Source organism: Camelina sativa, chromosome 11 (assembly GCF_030686135.1).
Source record: "Camelina sativa cultivar CO46 ecotype springtype chromosome 11, ASM3068613v1".
Lineage (NCBI taxonomy): Eukaryota > Viridiplantae > Streptophyta > Magnoliopsida > Brassicales > Brassicaceae > Camelina > Camelina sativa.
This window is the reverse complement of record NC_141890.1, coordinates 36,030,789-36,050,488: the sequence shown is the minus strand read 5'-3', so window position 1 is coordinate 36,050,488 and position 19,700 is coordinate 36,030,789. Positions and strand designations below refer to the sequence as shown.

The following is a 19,700-nucleotide window of genomic DNA, read 5'->3' as shown; positions in this document are numbered from 1 at the left end:
TTGACACTTTTGCCCCCAACTCACCTACTCTCAGATCGCAACCTTCAATCCATACTGATCTCACTCTCAGACCCTCCGTCTTCGAGTCATACCAACTCACCCTCAAGTCGTCACCCTCGAGATCTTGGTACCAGGAGAACCCCCATCTCCTCTGCCACCTTCAGGACCGCAATCCCTCGAGCTATCGGTATCTAGGGAACCCCCCGTCCCCTAAGGAGAACCTCCATCTCCTCATGAGTTGTTCAGGATCCCCCGTCCCTATAGCAACCATGTCATAACGTCTATAAGCATTTCCTCAACCAGGACCCACCCTCTGTGATCCTCTTAAAAAATCGCAATGTCCTACCAATCACCATATTCCCTCCCGGAACATCACCTCCACCTTGGCCACTCCTTGGCCACACTCTAAAATATCCCAACCACTTTGTGTGTTCACACACACACTTTCCACAAATAGACAAGTTCTAACTATTCATAAAACTTTCTATTTTTAGAAACTTTCTATGCATGGCAACTTTCTATTTATAGAACCCTCGAGCGATTTCCTTTTCCACGAGATCCACAAAACACAAATCCCAAAGAACTCCATTTTTATTGAAACCTCAAATACAATAATCATTTAGAACTCCAAACAAAACGACATAAACAAAAGAAAGAAAACCAAACGCTAAAACTAAACTCTTAAGTTGGGCACCCGGTCCTCCCTTTGGCTATGCCACAACCTCCATCATCTTGCCTCCACTTGGGATAGAAAGGCCGCATATGCCTCTCCTTCCCACAATGATAACACAATCGACGATATTCATGTGGGTCACCTTTCTTGGGACAGTCTGCCAACCTATGATATTTGCTTCCACATCCGAAACACCCTCGCCCATTTTGCCGCATACCTAACATGTCTTCCGGCTTCCTCTTCTATCCCTGCGCTGACTTGCTGCCTTTGACAGGAACGATCTTCTCTGGCGTCTCCACTGTCCGAACTGTTGGGCTAACCACCACGATCTGCTCCCTTAGGTCTTCATCATCTCAGCTGCGGTCTCCACTAGCTCCGCACTCGTGGCGTAACTCCTCCCTCTGTAGTGGACCCTCAAGTCCTCACAAAGCACCCTCATGAACCTCCTGATCTGAGCCTCTTCAGACTCCATCGCCTGGCCCCCATACATCAGAAGCAGGCTGAACTCCACGTCCAACTCCCGCACAGTCCGAGTCCCCTGAGATAACTGTAGGAACTGTACCTCTAACTTGTCTAGTGCCTCATAGGGAAAGTACTTGCGGTTGAACTCCTCCACAAAGTCAACCCAAGTCATGTCTCTCTGAACCCTCCTAGCATCCACTGATCTCCACCACATGTGAGCATCACCAATCAGGTTGTGGACCCCTATGTCCACCCAAAACTCCTGAGGCCATCTGAGAGACTGGATGTTACGTTCCACTCTCGCCCTCCATGCATCTATAGCGGTTGGGTCAGAACCACTTGAAAACCACTCAGTACCGATGTTACCCATCTCCCTCAGCATATTGACATAACGAGAATGAGCTCCTACATTCGCAGCCACTGGCTGCTACACCTCTGCCGCCACTGGTGGTACTACCTGGGCATGAGCGGGTACCACTCCTTGCAACCGCTCCAGCACCCGCGCCAATAAGTCCGCAATCACAGCATCTCCACCGAGGGCCCCACCTACTGGAACTCCCGCACTCGGAACTCCAGTACCACCGGCCAACCCGGCACCGACACCACCCACACTGACCCCCTCGGATCCTACAGTCCTATCAATGTCACCACCGGCCACACTCACAGACCCCTCCTGGAATACATGCGACTCGTCGACGCCCTCTACCGTCAACACTCTGGTCCACGGTACCACTAATAACTAGGCCTTTGCCCCTACCACGACCACGTCCGCGTCCACGACCAGCAACAGTTCCACCTCTAACCATCTACACTACCAGAGCATAAGGCTAAGCACAAAAACAAACCATAAACACAACACACATCTTACCGTGAAATCTCATTGAAGGCTCGAAGAGGAGATACTAGGACTCAATACCACAAACAAATTAACTAACTACTCATAATCAATTTCATCATACAACATCATGCATCCAACAATATGAAAATAATTCAACCAATTAAATTCTTAAACCGCTCTAAACCATTCACTTAATCATCCTAGAACCGTAAGGGCTCTGATACCAAACTGAAAGAACCCCACCCGTTTTTTTATAATAATAACAATATATAATTAAGCATTCCATACTACTTAATTAAACCAACTGAACCACAACTCATCAATAAGCCACCAACAACCAATATGCACAGCGGAAACATATCAACAACACAAACCAACATATCATCAATGCAATAACGTCCCTAACCATTCTATCGAACAACCTATCATAACTCTATCCAAGGTTCCAACATCGATAACAAAACCATAACATAATAACCGAGACCCTAGATAATTCTCCTCCTCATCGCCATGATTCCACGTCACATACCTGCACACCACAAACAACAATTAAGATGCGTAAGTATTATCATAAATACTTAGTGAGGCAATCCTCCCATCTACTAGGTTGTACACATAAGCAACTAAGATTCCAATGTTTAGCAACACAAACAACACAACAAACCAGGAAAACAAGTGTCAGATAGGATTGGTGTCGACCGACACTGCCCTTAATGTCGATCGACACTGACTCTTCAGACGCGATCTGCTCTAAACCAAATATTGAATCTCCGTTTCTAACCATCTCCAATCTGTCCCAAACTCACCCAAAAGTTTCAGGAACCGATAGAAACCATAACACAACCAACCCAAGCAAGAAAACACCACAAAACCAAATAGAACAAGCAAAACAAAAGATATCTTAGGCTTAGATCAGACATGGTCATGCACTCACCTCTTTTGCAGAACGTTCTGGTCCAACAACGACAAATCCAACCCTAAGAAGGCTTCTCCTTTGTTCCTAGCATAAGATCTTCACTCCACTGCAATAGATCTCCCAAAACCAGCCAAAAATCTCCAAATCTCCCAAGAATACTCTCTCTTCTCTCTTCTCTCTCTAAAACGGCAAAAAGTGACTTCCCCAAAACCCTCAAGTCGACTTCTCACTTATGTACCCCGGTTTGGGTTTCCACTTAAACCAAACCAGTCCAATTCGACAATTTAAGACGAACTGGTCGAATCAGAAATAATTGGTGTCGAACGACACTACCCTTGGTGTCGATCGACATCCATCCCCAAAATCCACAATATGGTGCACGGATGTTATAACGATGCTCAGGGAAGATCTCGCTGAAACCGGAGAAGATACAAACTTGAAGCCGTTATGAAACTTTCGAAACTATCCGCCGGAGAAAAACTGGGAAAGACTCATAATCAACTAGACATGAAAGAAACAGACAAATGACGATCCTCTCACGAATCCGACGAGAAGCGCCAGTGGTCGGAGAGGTTAGATCGAGATAAAAATTTGATGGTGGCTAGGGCGAACTTCTGATCTTGAGAGAGAGAGAAATTTTTTTTTTTTAAAGCTTAATTGACATATCTCTATTATGTGGATATCTATGTTATATCATTTGTCGATTAAATTTTACATTCATTAAAAAAAGAGTAAAAAGATATTGGAAGTTTCATGCATCTTATTTTCCCACTCTAGAAAGAATAGGAGTAAGTGGGGCGGATGTCGTAGGACCACAAGCCCCCCTGATCGTTTTGGAGTGATACTAAACTGCCACTCCAAGCCTTGGAAATTCCCAAAATGTTGGAGTTCATTGTTTTTGACAGACTAGCAACGTACAACATAATCCTATAAACTATTTTGATTTATCAATGAAGACAATCTCATCCACGTACCACTAGTGGGTTAAGTTCCTGACCCGGAGTACTTATAAGATTAGATCAAGAAGTCTTATGGTTATGCTATCAAAGCAGATATAGAATAAAGGTTCAATAGCAATTAATTAGCCTTGTAAAGGCGGAAGGTATTTGTTGATGTATGAAATCGACAATATAAATAATACGGAACTTATTAGGGATAAATCGGAGCTGTTTCTTTTATTAACGTAGAATTGAAGCAAGAGTTTACGGAAAATGACAATAGAATGCTAAGCGCAGTAAATACGATTTACTAATTGCTTTTTTCTCTCTAATTGCCCAAAAAACGTGGATCTTTTACTCTGACAATAACATCTGGTATTTATAGTGGACCATCGACCTAGGTTTTCTTCTGTCTTTTCCGCAAATGACGATTTTGCCCCCACGGCCAGATAGGCCAAATCCATGACTTCAGACCCTGAACTTCTTAAGAATCTTCTATTTGGACCTCTTAGAATGTTGGGGGCGAAGCCCATATCCAACAATATTTACTATTTAAGTTCCCGAGTAGCCAGATGGTCAATCGACGACTCGATGTCATAAGTAAAATAGGGATCGATGCCCGAAATGAAAGTGCGAATACGAGATACATTTAAATATGGTTAATTCTTCAAAATTCGAATAATTAAAGATATTACAAATTCTTTTGAAGATATTCGTAGTTGTTATGTTAGGTACTAAATTTGGGGAATGCTACATTTAAATTGATCTCTTTAGACTGTTACCTTGACTCATTTGCTCTATATTTATACGTTTTAAATATGGTTAGTTTGTTTATATCGCATTATACGCTAGTAATTATGGAGATTTAGGCTTGTACTGGTAACCATTAGAGGAACACAAGAAAAATAAATAATAAAAAAAATAACGCGGAACGGAATAAAAATTTTTAGAGGAATCAAAGGAAAAGATGCAGAGAATCAACAAAATTATAACTGATGACCAAACAATAACAATATTTTAAAAAATATATTAAATATTAAATAAATCAATCAATAAAAATACTAATACTACTTTTAATGTATATAAAATATATTTTACATTTGATTTAAAAATTTTGTGAATTAAATTTTAGATACATCATATTAAATACTGATAGTTAAAATTAACCTACAATAAAATTTTACGAATAATTTAAAATATTCTTTAGTTTTTATTTACGATATAAACATCTTTTAAATTTATTTTACTATTCATACAATTTCCAAATAAAGCCTTCAGGTTAATTTAACAAGAAATTTTGAATCAAAAATATTTTTCCGCCAATATACTGTGAAAATACGAATATTATTGTATTGTAAGATTGAAATATTATTAATAAACATAATTTTTTATTTATTTTAAAAGAAAAAAACGAATTTTAATATTTGCTCTTTTTTTTTGTTCCATTTGTTCCTCATCAATTTTGGGAAGGAACATTTTTGTTCTATTATTTCTCATAAAATGAAGAATGTAGAAGAATTACGAGAAAATAATATTCCTTATAAATGGTAAAAAATTTGAGAAAGGAATCATTTTCCTCCTCATTTTTATCCTAAATTATGGTTATCAATCAAGCCTTACTACTGCCTTAGTATAACCAAACGGTCCAAACCAGGTCACTACAAAATCCGCGCGTTTTGTAACTGAAAATTACAAAAATAACTTTTTTGCTGTCATTTTCTAATCTGTTTTCAGAGATGTCTCCTGTGATAATCTCGAACGAAAATCTTGATTAATTAAAAATGTTTCTCTTCTAATAGTATAGATCATATGTACACCTTTTCAAATTGATATAGATTGAAATAAATTTATTTATGCAATCACGGACCGGAGAGAATGCTATCAACCAATTTGTTGTTAGATACATCTCATTTTCAGTATTGAATTTGTAGCTAAGTAAGAGTCATGAACACCATGCAACGAAACCAACGTTTCGCATTCCAAATCGAACCCAAAGTCTTGTCGTCTACCATGTAACAATAAATACCACACACTACATTTAAAATTCTCCTTTTTGAGGCAAATGAACCAACAATCTCCAAAATGTTCACTTCCCACATGTCGTAATCCATAATCATATTCATACCCAAGAAGGACAATACTTGGTTTATTCTACAGAAAAAAAAACTTGAAATAGAGGCTCTAAAACTTATACAAATGCACATGCACCAGAGGCATATGAGAAAATAGTCTTGACTATAGGTTTTCAAATTTGGTCCTCCAAAGAGACTAGTTTGGTTTACTTTGGTTCACTAAAGCATGACAAGTGCAAAAAACTGCCTTGCTGTAACATGAAAACAAAGACAGATAGATATCAGAACCTAAAATCTATTAGACCCCATAGATGATGAACTGGCTTTAGACAAAACCTTTTGATGATAAGATTTCTTGTCAGTTTGTTTCTGGAATTCATATATTTGAAGATCGTTAGAAGTTTCATAGAGACAGAGAGACAAATTAAGTTGGGATGTTTAAGTATACAAAGTATCCATGTGATGTGGTTGTTTCATTAACAAGAGAACAACCACCAAAACTTTAAACCAAAGTTCAAAACTTTGGTATTCAAAGATAAACTCTTCAAAATCTTATCTTCAAACGCACAAAAACTATAAATGTGTATTGACATTAGATAGCTAGATTCTCAACTCAGTTGACTACGATGGTCTAATTTTAATAAAACAAGAACCACAAAAAGATGAAAGGGTAAGTTCTTGGCTTTAAGAGAGAGAGGGCTAAAGAGGTGACATATGCATATGGCAGACCACATGTAATGCTAACCCTACAAAACTCAATGCTTGAATAAAAAATAAAACAAAAAAAAGGTTATAATATTCTGCACATGAGTGTACCATACTCAACCCCACTTCCTTGAAATAGGGTTACAGTGAAATGAATCTGGACAGTCCATTAATTAAGATCAACGAAAGTATCTTTTTGTATGGGAGATGAAAGTGTCCCACAAATGTCCCCAAAATGATGGGACACACTTTGCCTCAAAGTTGCCGCTACTGTTAACTACCCGACAGCTTTAGCTTTTGCCTTTGTCCTTAAATCAAGTTAATCCCTTTTTTCTAAATTACCACACAAAAAAGTGACTTTCAATTCCTATAAAACACTCTTCTTCACAAAGCCTCTTATCTCATCAAGTCTATCTCTCTCTAGACAACCACACGAACACAAAAACAAAGTTTCTTTCTTTGAAGATTGAATCTAAGAAATGGAGAAAGTTGGTGATTATGATGAGCTTGTTAACCTAAAGGCAACAGAGCTGAGATTGGGATTACCAGGAACAGAAGAAACGATTTCTTGCGGAAAAAGCAACAAAAGAGCATTACCTGATGATGATACTGAGAAAGAGATTGAATCCACTGGAAAAACTGAAACAGCTTCTCCACCAAAGTAAGTGTCTTCTGAATCAACCTTGTCTGAAGATGTGTGTTGATTTGGGGATCTAATAATTAACCTTTAATCTTTTTATTCCAGGGCTCAGATTGTTGGATGGCCACCAGTTAGATCTTACAGAAAGAACAATATTCAGACAAAGAAGAATGAATCTGAAGGTCAAGGAAACTATGTGAAAGTAAGTATGGATGGTGCTCCTTATCTGAGGAAGATAGATCTAACGGTGTATAAGAAGTATCCAGAGTTGATGAAATCACTTGAAAACATGTTCAAATTCTCTGTGGGAGAATATTTCGAGAGAGAAGGATACAAAGGCTCAGACTTTGTGCCTACTTATGAAGACAAAGATGGTGATTGGATGCTTATTGGTGATGTTCCTTGGGAGTAAGTCAAAAATAAGCTTCATTCATCTTTCAAATCAATAACTTATGACACAATCTTGATTATATACTTATGGTGGTGGTGTTGTTGTTACAGGATGTTTGTCTCGTCTTGTAAGAGGCTAAGGATCATGAAAGGATCAGAAGTTAAAGGTTTAGGTTGTGGTGTTTAACAAACCTAACTGAGAGACAAAGATCAAACAGAAAGATTCAAAAACAGAGTCTTTTTTTTGGTTCTGTTTCTTGAAACAGAGGAAAAAAAAGGTCTGAAACTGCTTGGGTTTTCGACAAACATACTTGTGAATTTTTACCTTATCGGTAAAATAAACTACTCTTTTCTTGTGGTGTTGTTGATTCTGTAACAGAGAGATGCTTAAAATGGTCTTAAGCATAAGTGTGAGAAAGATCTAAATCTAAACCATTAAAGGGAAAGGTTTTGTTGTGTTAGAAAGATCTAATCTGAAACATTATGTTTGTGCTTTTTGTAATGTTCTTATCGAGCAAATTTGATGTTTTGATGTAAGTACCCATTTTTCTGTTCTGTTTCTCTTCAAATTAAGATCTGTGTCTAAAACAACAACTGCAAAATGCAATCAAGAATTTACCAAACAATACATAACTTGCAGAGGACAAAACAACAAAGACAAAATCATTAAAGCAAAGCTGGTTTATGGCACAAATAAAGACAGCTTTTAAGCAACTTCATTGGATTCTAGAGTCTTTAAACATAGATTATAGTTGTTTAAATCACCAAGAGAGAGATAGATAATAGATTAAAGAAATAAGAAATCTAATCGAGCGGTGAGAATATTTTTGGGGCCTTGTAAATGTTTATATTATCTTTTTGTTGTTAGTCTGATTCCAACTGTAACTTTGGTCCCCCACACCTTCAACAAGTAAATCTACCCAACTGTGCTAATTTGTCTCCACTATCAGTTAAAATAATCTCTTGAGAAACTAATCATATTTTAAGGAAACTTGGAATCAGAGTCTATTAAAAAAAAAAAATGGTATAGGTTCATTGAATAGTGTTTCTCGAGGAAACTTCCCTTTGTGTTCCAACAATTTTTACATTCAAACCTAATGTGTTTCTAATGCTTCTGATGCAAGATGATTGTAATAAAGTCAAGAACTTTACCGACACTTAAACCTAATTGCCTCAATAATCAAATCTATAAAGACTGTAAAGCAATCTTGTGTCAAAAGAATGATGTTGATGATGATTATCTACATAACAAAAAGACAGCTTTCATCTCCACGTACCTGTGGATCTGCAACGCACATAGACATCTTTTAGAGTAATTATCAAACACCTTTCGGAGCATGACACTGTCTATGGATTCTCAGCAACAGGTCGATCAATGTGGATTTGGGGAAACAACCGAAGGATTCAAGACTCATTGATGAGATCGAAAAACCAAATATCAAATCTATTTATTCCTAAAAAAGTAGTATTTTTAAATCTTCTTTTTGACAGATAGAAAACTAAGAAGAGTATAGTCTTCGATCATCAGTTTCTGACTCTAACAAGGTTAGCTCTTGACTGGTTTGGTCGTTGCTACTACTACCACCAGAAATAGTCATAATTGGTTCGGACTGAGAACTAAATCCTTCTTCATCAACCTGTGGTTTCTTTTCCACTGTATTCGAGATCAACACAACCGAACTGCTTGTAGTTACTGGTTTAGCTTGATTAACATCTTCACGATCTGTCTTCTCCGGTAGAGCATAAGACAAACCGTATTTCTGAGCATGTGTTAGTCCTGGACATATACCCTACAAAACCCAAACCAGAAGAAGGTTTCAAAACCCTAAAGTATCTGACTTTCTTGCAACTGTTGGTAGGAAATTAGAAATTCCAAAAGAAAGAAACAGACAATCTTTTTGTTTTACTGACCTTAATCAAACCGGTAACTGGAAAAGATTCATGGTAAGGATAAATGTTACTGCGAGCGTCGTTACTACTCTCTTCTTCAAGGACTTCTTGTTCTCGTTTTGTGGAATTGCTTGAACAATATCCACCAAGGTACGAACAATGTTCTCGAGCTAGAGATATTTGCGGTGTTAGCGGTAATAGATGACCTTCAGTGCTAAATATGTACCTGAAGATTAAGTAAAACAATATTAGTGAAATGTGCAGTGATTGTAAAGATCAAAAGGTTAATGTGGTGGAGAAATTTGTACTTGTAAGGGCCATTGTCGACGAGGTTATCTGAGTCAACAGCTAAGTCAAAGAGTAACCATAAGTACTTTACCTGAAATATTTGTCAAATGCAAAAACAAGTCACGGCTTTAAGGTAAAGCAAGTAAATGCATGTTGAGAAACAGAGTTTGTTTTTAATATTTATTTTACCGTTTCTGCGAGGAAGAAGCTCTCCATGTGATCTTCTTGCTTATGAAGTTCTACATCTGTGATGTGACAATAACCGCAAGGACATTTTGCCCCGTATTGCAAACTAGCCACAAAGTCACGTCCTGCATCAAGATACCTGTCGCCAAACAATTTGCATTGCAATTCAGTAGTGTAATCATCTTTGGGAAAGGAACTGAAAAAAGCTAAGTAAGTAAATTGGTGATACCTGGGATCTCTGGTAGCTTTGTACAACCAATATGTGCTCTCGATTAATTCAGGCCTTAGTGGATAACTCTTTTGCCCATACTGTAAGCAAAATGAAGAATAGCTTTTGAAGTTGTAGCATAATAGTGCCATCAGACAATGAAACCTAATAAAGGAGATGTGAACCAAAACATTTAAAATTAAGATGGAGTACCTGGACACTAAGTGTAGCAAGATTAAAACCCTCAGGGGTGAAACCATATCGTTTCCAGACACTAAAGAAGGCAGTGTGAGTCCTGATTGCCGGATCAACGTCTCCAGCTAAAACCTTTTGAGAGATAAAGATGGGGATACAAAAAAGCATAGTTTAACTTTCCAGCCTGAATTATTAAAAATTTGTTTAAACATACAATCACTATTTACCTGAAGTCCCGGCCAGAAAGCTTGAAGGCTGTTGAATACTGGCCAGACAATAGCAGCAGAATCCATATTGACTTCTACATACCTATGGCAAAACTAGAAAAAACAATAAGTCCAAACAAAGGAATTGCTTGTTAATGTTTCTAATAAACAAAAAGATTCAAAAAAGCTTACCAGGGATCCTTGTGAAGGTGCTGCATTGCAGACCTGTAAGCTTCTTGAAAAATGTATAAATATTCCTCATCACCGAATAGTATATAAGCCTGAAATTTTTAACTAAAATAGATAAATAAAAAGCTCTAAAAATCTCGGTACCGCTCAAATTTTATGCAAGGTTAAAGAACAGAAACTAAGTATATCGGCTTCTGACTTTCTAGAACTAGGCATTGTATCGCAATATTTAAAATTCTCTTGTCGAGGGCTACAGTTACTAACCTTGAGGAGATACTCATAGAAGGAATCAATGCTTGTTCCTATACCAGCATCCTGCCAAGTAGACACTACCATTCAGTGACACCAAAAATGACCAATTATAAACAAAATCCCCTTTTTTTTTGTCAATTCATGAACGAAAATAGGTGTTACCTTCTGTGTCCATTCACCGGTAAAGACATTGATGTGAGCACCAACTAAGTCGAGATTTGAACGACGTGCCCATAGTCCCCTCACCGCATTTTTTGCAACTTGTTCGAAAACTTCAATTTTAACAAAGTTAGACCACCATGAAAGAGAAGGTAAAAAATAAAACATAACTCTAAAAATCCAAATGATATGATGGGAGAATAAAGAGAGCTATAGATAAGTATTTCTCAGTGATTCAACTGATTTATGATTAGATATGGAATACCAAAGCTCATAGCTTCCCTCACCAGGATCATTTGTTAAACGACTAAGCACGCCGAACTCTAATGACAAAGTACCACCACCCGCAGTTGATGTTATCTAAACAACAAAAAACAAAGATGCAATTGCTAAACACATGAGTCCAATATTTGGATCAAAAGATAAGATCGGGCAAGCTGAAGAGTAGTCCGATCTCAATACTCTTTAACTTGTTGAGAACAAGCAAGGTTGGGAAAACTAAGTTTTGTTTGTTCAGTCGCTTCGCCAAAAGCACTGATCAATGAATTAATAATGTAAGGAGTAAGAAGATGTCTTACCTTGCTTTCATGTTTGTCAACACCGTACATCAAATTCACAGATCCAAATGGGATTCCTATAGATAGAAAAGAAGAAGGATATGACCAGGCAATTCCCTGTTTCCGCATATTCATATGCACACCGGCTTGTCAACAAGTAGATTACTAGAAGAGCATACCAGTTGGTGTATCGAATGCAGGAAGCATTCTCCGTGTCAAATCCTCAGCCAAGACCAGTAACTCATTGTTGTAAGATGGAATTCTCATGCCCTATCATCAGATTAGATTCAATTCAAGTTTACATGGCAAACAGCCAAAACCACTAAAGGACATTTTAGTATTTAGAAGTCCAATAAAAAGGTTACAGGCAGCAATCATAAGAGTAGTTTCACATAAAGCCTAACCACTTTAAGCTCAAATAGTCTTACAATTAGTTGCAAAAATTATACTTTTGCTTTCTAGCTGAAGAGTGTACAAAAAAAATCCTAGTATAAGATGACATCACGGCAAAGAGATAGCTACGCAGAAGGAAAAGTACCGTTGCATAATCACTTGCAATTAGATGAGCAGAAAGTAAACCCCCAAGGACCCGGATAGTTGTCTCGAACACAGATACAGTTTTGTTCTGCAGTTAAAAAAAAACATGTACTAGTGCATCAACTTCACTGCCAGGTTAAGGCTTACAAAAGGAGTAACTAGAGAAAATAAACAATTAAAACTTGGTCTTGCTAGAGAAGCCAAAACCAATCATTACTCACTATATTAAACTGAAGATTTTTACCAATCCATAGAACAGAAGAAGTGAAGCGCTCTCGGTCTCCAAGTAAAGCTAATGTATCCAACGAATCAATCTACACAAATGCATCATGTCAAGGTTTTTTTACATAACACAGAGCCTTGAACAAGCAAAGATCAAATACTAAAGTAGTTTTACCAAGGTCAACGCATAGCCTCCAAGAGTATCTTCACCTTGGCAAGATAACGGTCTCAATTCATCAAGTGGAAAAGCATTGTTCATATATCCATCAAAAGCATGATAAAACATCCCACGTACCTGCACACTCAAATGTCAAAAATGAACCCATCAAATTAAGTAACTCACCACCAAGCCAAGTTATTATGCAAAACCTACTTCTCAAAAGGCTAAAGAACTTACCTTTACGACATAATCAACATCAATAAGTAATTACAACATCCAAAGATCAAGACTTTTTAAGTGTTCCCAGCAAAACGAAAATTCAATTTGGGGACAACAGAGCAAAATCGAGAGAGCGAGTAAAAAAACCAGATCTGCAGAGGAGTATTTTACCTCGTCTCTAAGCTGTTTAGCTTCATTAGGTTTAACAGTTTCGGCGAGAACTCCATGGTGAAGAACAAGACCCGCGAATGTGAGAGAGATCAAGATGGGAAACAAAAGCCACCTGGGATTTGATTCCATCGATAAGCTGATTTTATGATTGTTTTTGAGTTTAGTCTGTGTTCTGAATGAGAATCTTCTCAGACATCACTTCTCGGATCTCTCTCTCTCTCTTGTCCGAGGTGATTCCTTGAGTTTTCAACTGCGTCACTCGGTGGCAAAACGATTGAGGAGCAATTAAATCTTTTGGTTTTTTTCCTTCCAACATTTATTGAAAAACACGAATTGGATTATTTTTGTTGGTGTTGTTAATGTTAAGAACGAAGTGATTTATTTACTAATTAGATTTTAGAATTTATATATTCCATTATCATAATTCTTTTAATAATTTATTGAGTTGCCGCAAATGTCTAATTTACTATATTAATCATTTCTCTTTTTTTTTTTATTTGAGTCACATTATCTAATAGTTTGGTAAACAAATGTATTCCTCACTTAAGAAAAAAAAAAAAAAAAAAAAATCTTAAAATTTGGTTATGTATAATAATAGTTTGGTCAAAAAACAAAAAAGAAGAAGAAGAATTGCTTAAAAGTTAGTAAGAAAGAATGGAATTTGTAACGAAATTAGAAGAAGGACCAGAGCATCTATCTATCTATCAGTGGTGTTTGATAAAAAAATTGCTTGATTTAAGTGTGTTTGTGATGGTGTAATTGCTTTTTGTTTGGGGTTGTTTTGTTTTTGGACATGATCCCAAACCTATTAGTAAACTCCGTGTCTTTAATTTACTTTGTGCACTCAAATGTTCATTCTCATTATAGAGAGTAACTGTAACTTTTTTGGTCAGAACACTTCCAAGTTCCAACATATTAATAGTAGGATCAAGATCTTTGTTTTCCTCAAAAACACTTAATTCGTACAATCATGGTTTCAAAACTTTCTAAAGAAGACAAGTTCCTAACTGATTCGAGAGAAGATCTATCTCTATGGACCTCTATGGTCAATTGACTCAATTCTGCAACTGTAAGTAAAGGCCAAGAAAAATTCAAAAGGGAGTTTATAATGGAAATTTTAAGGGTATCTATCATCTCAAACGCCAAACGCAACAGACACGTCTCTCTGAACGAATCCCATGACCACATCAAAATATATATAGATATATCTATATGCATAAGATCCCAGCAGCGAGACCATTGCAGCAAGCGACAAACTGATAAGAGTTTTTAGTGTGTGTTTTCAGAAGCTGAGAACCCGATCACTGCAAAGAGAAGCATCAACCATTATGGTTACAAGATCTTCAATGAGATGTTATTCAAAGATGATTTTCCTACAATCAAACTCGCAGGTAAGTAAACTGACCTGTTGCTTCTTCTTCTTCGGCCGTCTCTTCCTTTTGGGTTTATGAGCATCAGAATTGGAGCTCAAGTTGCTACTCTGACTGCTATATGAACTTGCCGCAGCAGCCCTATCAGTATTATATGAGGACTCACTTCTTCTGTTCGAAGTGTTTCTCGAGGATGATGGCATCTCATTCCTCTGTACATATGAATTCCTCCTAGAATTTGATTCAAACCTTGCTTGTGGTGGTGGCATTAAAGCCCTAGCAGAGTTTTGTTTCTACAAGGATTTTAAAACATTCAAACATGTAAATCAAAGTTTGTCATGTAAAACATGTCTTAACAAACGGCATCACCATTCATCATACCTGATTACGTTCATCACTAGACATGCCAGAAGTTGCTCTACCAGAAGCACTTGAAGCAGCCTCCCTAAGATATATGGTCAGATGTTCTTTTTGTCAGTACGGTTCAATTAAAAGTATTGACATCTAAAAGATAGTATTCAACATTAACAAGGCCTACTTTGCGCTTTTATCAGTCAATTCATCATCTGCATCTGCTTCATCGCTTGAACTCCCTTTATCAAAGAAATCATCATCACTAAGGTCCAGAAGACCATCATCTTCACTGCCCGTCTCTGTTTGTTCACAATCATAAAACCATAAATCATCATTTATTAGCTACGATACTTAATAGTTCCAGATAAAACGTAAACAATAAAGCATCTCTACATATCATGTGTATACCTTCTAACTCTTTCCCACTAGCAGCAGCAACAATTTTATTGGCTTTGATTTGCTTCCTCAGTTTACCTCTCTTCTCAACTACTTCTGAATCCTCACCGCCAGTAAAAAGAGATACATACTTCTCATTTTTGGGGAAGAACTGCAATTACACATGTAAAAAAAACATACATTTTCAACTAACCTCATTCTAAATTATAACTGAAGAAATAGTAAAAGGAGAAGGCAGTGTAATGAAGTTAACTTACCCGAACATATTCAAGATCTTCTTTGAGTTTAGTAAGTTGCTCAGCTATATCTGCGTCTCCCACATGAGCAGATGAAGTACGTTGTAGCTTCTCAAGACGTCTAATGGTCCTCTCGATCTTCCTCCGCTCTATTCAAAGAAACCAAAAAAAAAAAAAAGCTCCAACTTTTCAGGCTATCATTACCAATTAAATCTTCACTAAATGCTAGAACCATCAGTTAAAAGCTCTTACCAAAGAACTTAATCTTTCTGTTCCTGAGGAATACTTTACGTTCAACAGCAAGACGGGCATGAGCGTCTTGCTGCTTCTTCAAATCCTCCAACTTCTCTACTAGAGACTCTCTTACTTCAGGAGGCAAATCCTACAAAGTATCAAATCAATACATCAAAATTTAAACTTCTCACAAGGGTTGCTTCTAATTGAACATATATAACTACCCAGATTACCAAATTCTCTAAAAGAACACAACTCAGACACATATCATTATAAACCCTCAAAGCTCTACATAGAACATACACAACTGAATCGTCAATATCATAGTAGAAAGGCTGAAAATTTAAGAGTGATTCGACAATAAAAACCCTAATTTCAGAGAGAAAAGGAGCTAACTTTACGGAGAAAGCGTTCAACGGAACGCATCTGATTCTTGATGGAGACATTTTTAGGTTTCTTCTCAACACGCAATACTTTCGACCTTCGACTGCTTCCTGCTGACTGTTTCGGTTCCGAGACCCTTCTCTTGGCATAACCTCCGTGCGCCATGGCCGGAGGGTTTTAAGCAAAAAGGTTTTGAAGGAGTTGAAGATGAAGAAGGAGGAAAGGGTAGAAGAGCAGAGAGAACAACAGACAAAAATTAGGGGTTGTTCTTTGTTCGGCGTTGGCTCTTTTTAGCTTCTTCTTCAATCGGACGTTAAAACGCTGCGTATTCGAGATAAACAAACAACTAGGTTGAACCGGATTATTTTTCGGGTAAACCGGTTTGTCGGATTGTGAGACAGTTGATAAATTTAATGGGAAAGTCTGAAAAGTGTAAAAATAAACTTTAGAAAATTACTTGTTTCACATGAGAAAATATAAAAGCTATAAAGTTGAGACTGTTTTAATACGGCTAATCATATGATTATACATAACTATTTTTTTTTTTTTGTCAACTACACATTAATTAAAATACAACTCTATGATTGATGGCCAAACCTAAACTTACAAACGAAAATGTTTAAAAATATGAAACATTATAAATATATTATTTGAATCAAAATACATAAATAAAAATATTTCAAAATGCCAATTTCTGAGTTTCAAAATCTATAATTTAAAAAATGAAAATATTTAAAAACAATGGACCATTATTATTCTCACTAAATTTGTTAGTATTTCATCTTATTCACAATAACCATTTCACTAACTGATATTTTGAAAAAAAATTATGAATTTTTATTTAAACATAGAATGGAGAATATATGACAATATATTGAAGCAAGATGTGTATAAACTTTTTTTTTGGAATACATAAATTATCTATATTAGTATCTTAGTGTAAAAAAACATTCTATATTTTCCAAGATTATATTTGCTTCCATATTAGTATCTGTGTTGATCATTCTTTGTTGATCATTACCTAGGAAATCAAATTCTTGAATGAAAAAAGTACATTCTAATATTGTGTTGACTAAGATTTTTTTTTTTGTTGAGAATCATAAAGGACAATGAACAACTAAAACGCATAAGATGTGTTATGTGCTTCTGATATACCATCGACGTTGACCATGTGATCTCAGGAACAGACTGCTAGCAACAACTGTGACAGTCTTACGTCTCCAGCGGTGACATATAGAAGATGACTCTTGTATACCAACCTTATGCATCCTGCACAATTGTAGATATAATAGAGTTTCTGTGATTAGAATCACTATCTTGTCCCACTATAGCTTTGCACCCCTTGTATACTCCATTGCACAACTATATAAAGAAGATGTCATGGAGAAACTGTATCACAATTGTAGCATCCATGGTAAACTCCATTTGTGGACAAGATCAGGTGGTTCTCATATAAAATGATGAAAATGATATCCATTTGTGCTTCACGTAGAACTTCATATCCTCATAGAAAAACTGTACCAGTCCTTGTAAATCATATCTCCCCCTCATGTGGCACGACAGCCTTGAAATAAATGAGTGTCTCAGCCTTCTCCAAGGTTTACACCTCCATAGCATTGTTAACCACTTCTGGTCCTGAAACGCTTCTTGTTGCAGAATGAAATGATTTTGAGCAATCAATTCTTTATGGAGAACAGCTTCCTATGTCCTATTTGAATCTTTCACTGGAAACGTCTTTGTTTCTTGAGTTTGTACTATAATTGCAGCCACTCCTTTTTCCTTTACAGCTTGAAACAATCCCACTCCCTGAGCCAACAAAACATCATCATCACAATTAGATCGTAAATCCCTAAAAAGAAAGACCATGTTGTCCTTGTGACTTCTGCAAATTGGAGAAACTGCAGGCTGTGTGTTATGAAACTGAAACTCTATTGCAACCTCCTTTTGCTTAATTCCCTGCAAAACAAGAGCTCTAATACTGCTGCTGATAGCTTTGAATTTAAACCACCAATTCTTGCACAACTTTCTCCTCCACAAATCCAAAACCCAACTGCAGTCGTTATTCAAGTTTAACATCGCACATCCAAACTGTTGCGTCTTCTTAAATCATGGTTTATCATCACTTCACACAACAGATGTGACATTTGATGTTGTCTCACCCTCCCAAACAAAAGAAGAACACACGTTGTCACATTTCTGGCCATCAACAAACACAAAGATTTGTTACATGCATCTTGCTTCCCTTTAACTTCAAAACCAGATTTGAATTCTCTTGATATTACTTTATCTTTGTGCTTGAATTTCCAGGTTCTAGGAAACTTATGTTTCCAAAAGTTGTGAAAGACTATGGTTGTGGCTTCAGTTGATTTCTCAAAAACCCATTGCATCTCTCTTGGTCCCAACTGGTTATGGGGTTGTTGTAGTCCCTCTGACTCATGTTTACACGTAAATTTCCAAGACTGTGAAGGATTTTCCTTTAGCATAGCGCTCAGCACATACACAACGTCACACGGTTCCTCTGATTTTGAGACATCATCTCCAAGAGCAGATTGCCACACTACCATGTCTTCACCACCAAGTGTGTCAACAATTGGTATTTCATGTTGCAACTCGGTAAACACTCTGTTTCTAGTCATTAGCCTGGGATTTTAAACCGAACCAAACCGAACCGATATTTTTGGTGTTCGGTTCGGTTTCGGTTATGGCGGCTGAACCGATCGGTACAATTTCTTTTTTTCAAAAAAACCGAAATATTTCGGTTATTTCGGTTCGGTTTTCGGTTAACCGAATTATTATTTTTTAAATTTTTTTTTAATTTTTTTTATATTTTTTAAAATTTTTAAGGAAAAAATCTAACAAAACTGAAATTTATACCTAAAATAACCGAATCACCCGGAAAAACCGAAACCGAAAAAACCGAAATATTTGAAATAAAACAAAAAAAACCGAGATTATCTCTAAATAACCAAAAAATCCGATTTTTCATGTTTTTAATCAAATTTCGGTTAAATTCGGTTTGAAAATTTTAAAACCGAAATAACTGAATTCGGTAAGATTTTCAAAACTCAAAAACACCGAAAAACTGAAATAACCGAACCGAATTCACCGAAATAACGAAAGTCCCAGGGCTACTAGTCATAATGGATGATTGCTGCCCCGAAACCTCAAAAATCACATGCTTGTCTACAGTAGAATCTCCAAATTTAGCAAGCACTCTAAGTTTCCTTTTGTACTTAAATATCCAAACCTTAGGAGATATGCTAGTCTTGCCTCGTTGGTGTTTATGTTTTCTAAAGGGCATATTATCGAACACCTGATGTGCTTCGAGCTTCTTAGTACAATTTCCATGATCAAATAGTGAAGAGTCACGAATGTTCTTTACAACAACACACGAAAATTCCTCACTAACAACCAACGATGCACTACAAAAATGAAGGCTAGGTTCCAAGTGAGAAATAGAAACCTGAATATCTTCAATCGGAGGTGAGACATGATCAGATTCCTTCTCTGAACTTGAGTGGATCTCCAGAATCGTGGCAATTAAATCATCTCCACCCAACAATTTTGTAGCCAAAGTAGCCTCTAAAGGAGAACAAATCGTCACTGGACAGTTTGATTCACCTTCTGATTCACAATCCGAAATCGAACTAGTT

The 19,700-nt window shown here is 36.8% G+C and overlaps 3 protein-coding genes across 6 annotated transcripts; 1 reads left to right on the top strand and 2 right to left on the bottom strand.

The window, feature by feature from the left end:
* The first annotated feature begins 6,761 nt into the window (after positions 1–6,761).
* Positions 6,762–8,171, top strand: LOC104725089 (auxin-responsive protein IAA4). The gene is made up of 3 exons (XM_087475767.1): positions 6,762–7,265; positions 7,350–7,652; positions 7,746–8,171. Exons 1-3 carry the CDS (start codon positions 7,084–7,086, stop codon positions 7,819–7,821), a joined length of 561 nt encoding a protein of 186 aa, XP_087331893.1. The 5' UTR covers positions 6,762–7,083; the 3' UTR covers positions 7,822–8,171.
* Positions 8,172–9,052: 881 nt separating this feature from the next.
* LOC104725087 (alpha-mannosidase I MNS4) lies at positions 9,053–13,782 on the bottom strand. Of its 4 annotated transcripts, none has more exons than XM_010443692.3 (17): positions 13,074–13,782; positions 12,699–12,818; positions 12,523–12,615; positions 12,303–12,389; positions 11,944–12,034; positions 11,786–11,841; positions 11,495–11,567; positions 11,211–11,320; positions 11,061–11,111; positions 10,800–10,888; positions 10,629–10,710; positions 10,420–10,533; positions 10,228–10,307; positions 10,002–10,137; positions 9,833–9,903; positions 9,546–9,750; positions 9,053–9,424 (listed from the first exon to the last, which is right to left on the bottom strand). In XM_010443692.3, exons 1-17 carry the CDS (start codon positions 13,200–13,202, stop codon positions 9,134–9,136), a joined length of 1,878 nt encoding a protein of 625 aa, XP_010441994.2. In that variant the 5' UTR covers positions 13,203–13,782; the 3' UTR covers positions 9,053–9,133. The 4 variants fall into 4 exon arrangements, with proteins under 4 accessions (XP_010441994.2, XP_087332281.1, XP_087332283.1 ...); XM_087476155.1 differs by having other exon boundaries at positions 12,546–12,615; positions 13,074–13,453; XM_087476157.1 differs by having other exon boundaries at positions 10,629–10,721; positions 12,546–12,615; positions 13,074–13,422.
* Positions 13,783–14,161: 379 nt separating this feature from the next.
* LOC104760585 (uncharacterized) lies at positions 14,162–16,470 on the bottom strand. The gene is made up of 8 exons (XM_010443691.3): positions 16,060–16,470; positions 15,682–15,811; positions 15,451–15,578; positions 15,206–15,344; positions 14,982–15,096; positions 14,825–14,888; positions 14,479–14,736; positions 14,162–14,377 (listed from the first exon to the last, which is right to left on the bottom strand). Exons 1-8 carry the CDS (start codon positions 16,210–16,212, stop codon positions 14,375–14,377), a joined length of 990 nt encoding a protein of 329 aa, XP_010441993.2. The 5' UTR covers positions 16,213–16,470; the 3' UTR covers positions 14,162–14,374.
* Between the last annotated feature and the right edge of the window lie 3,230 nt (positions 16,471–19,700).

Bases quoted from the DNA above. Each gene is read 5' to 3' on its own strand.
- LOC104725089 (XM_087475767.1), top strand. From the start codon at position 7,084: ATGGAGAAAGTTGGTGATTATGATGAGCTTGTTAACCTAAAGGCAACA. The intron at 7,266-7,349 runs GTAAGTGTCTTC...TTTTTATTCCAG, and splicing joins GAAACAGCTTCTCCACCAAA to GGCTCAGATTGTTGGATGGC. The intron at 7,653-7,745 runs GTAAGTCAAAAA...TTGTTGTTACAG, and splicing joins ATTGGTGATGTTCCTTGGGA to GATGTTTGTCTCGTCTTGTA.
- LOC104725087 (XM_010443692.3), bottom strand. From the start codon at position 13,202: ATGGAATCAAATCCCAGGTGGCTTTTGTTTCCCATCTTGATCTCTCTC. The intron at 10,308-10,419 runs GTACTCCATCTT...TTTTGCTTACAG, and splicing joins TTGCTACACTTAGTGTCCAG to TATGGGCAAAAGAGTTATCC. The intron at 9,904-10,001 runs GTAAAATAAATA...CAAATATTTCAG, and splicing joins GCTTCTTCCTCGCAGAAACG to GTAAAGTACTTATGGTTACT.
- LOC104760585 (XM_010443691.3), bottom strand. From the start codon at position 16,212: ATGGCGCACGGAGGTTATGCCAAGAGAAGGGTCTCGGAACCGAAACAG. The intron at 15,579-15,681 runs GTAAGAGCTTTT...TTCTTTGAATAG, and splicing joins CAGAAAGATTAAGTTCTTTG to AGCGGAGGAAGATCGAGAGG. The intron at 14,737-14,824 runs GTATGATGAATG...AAATCCTTGTAG, and splicing joins CTAGTGATGAACGTAATCAG to AAACAAAACTCTGCTAGGGC.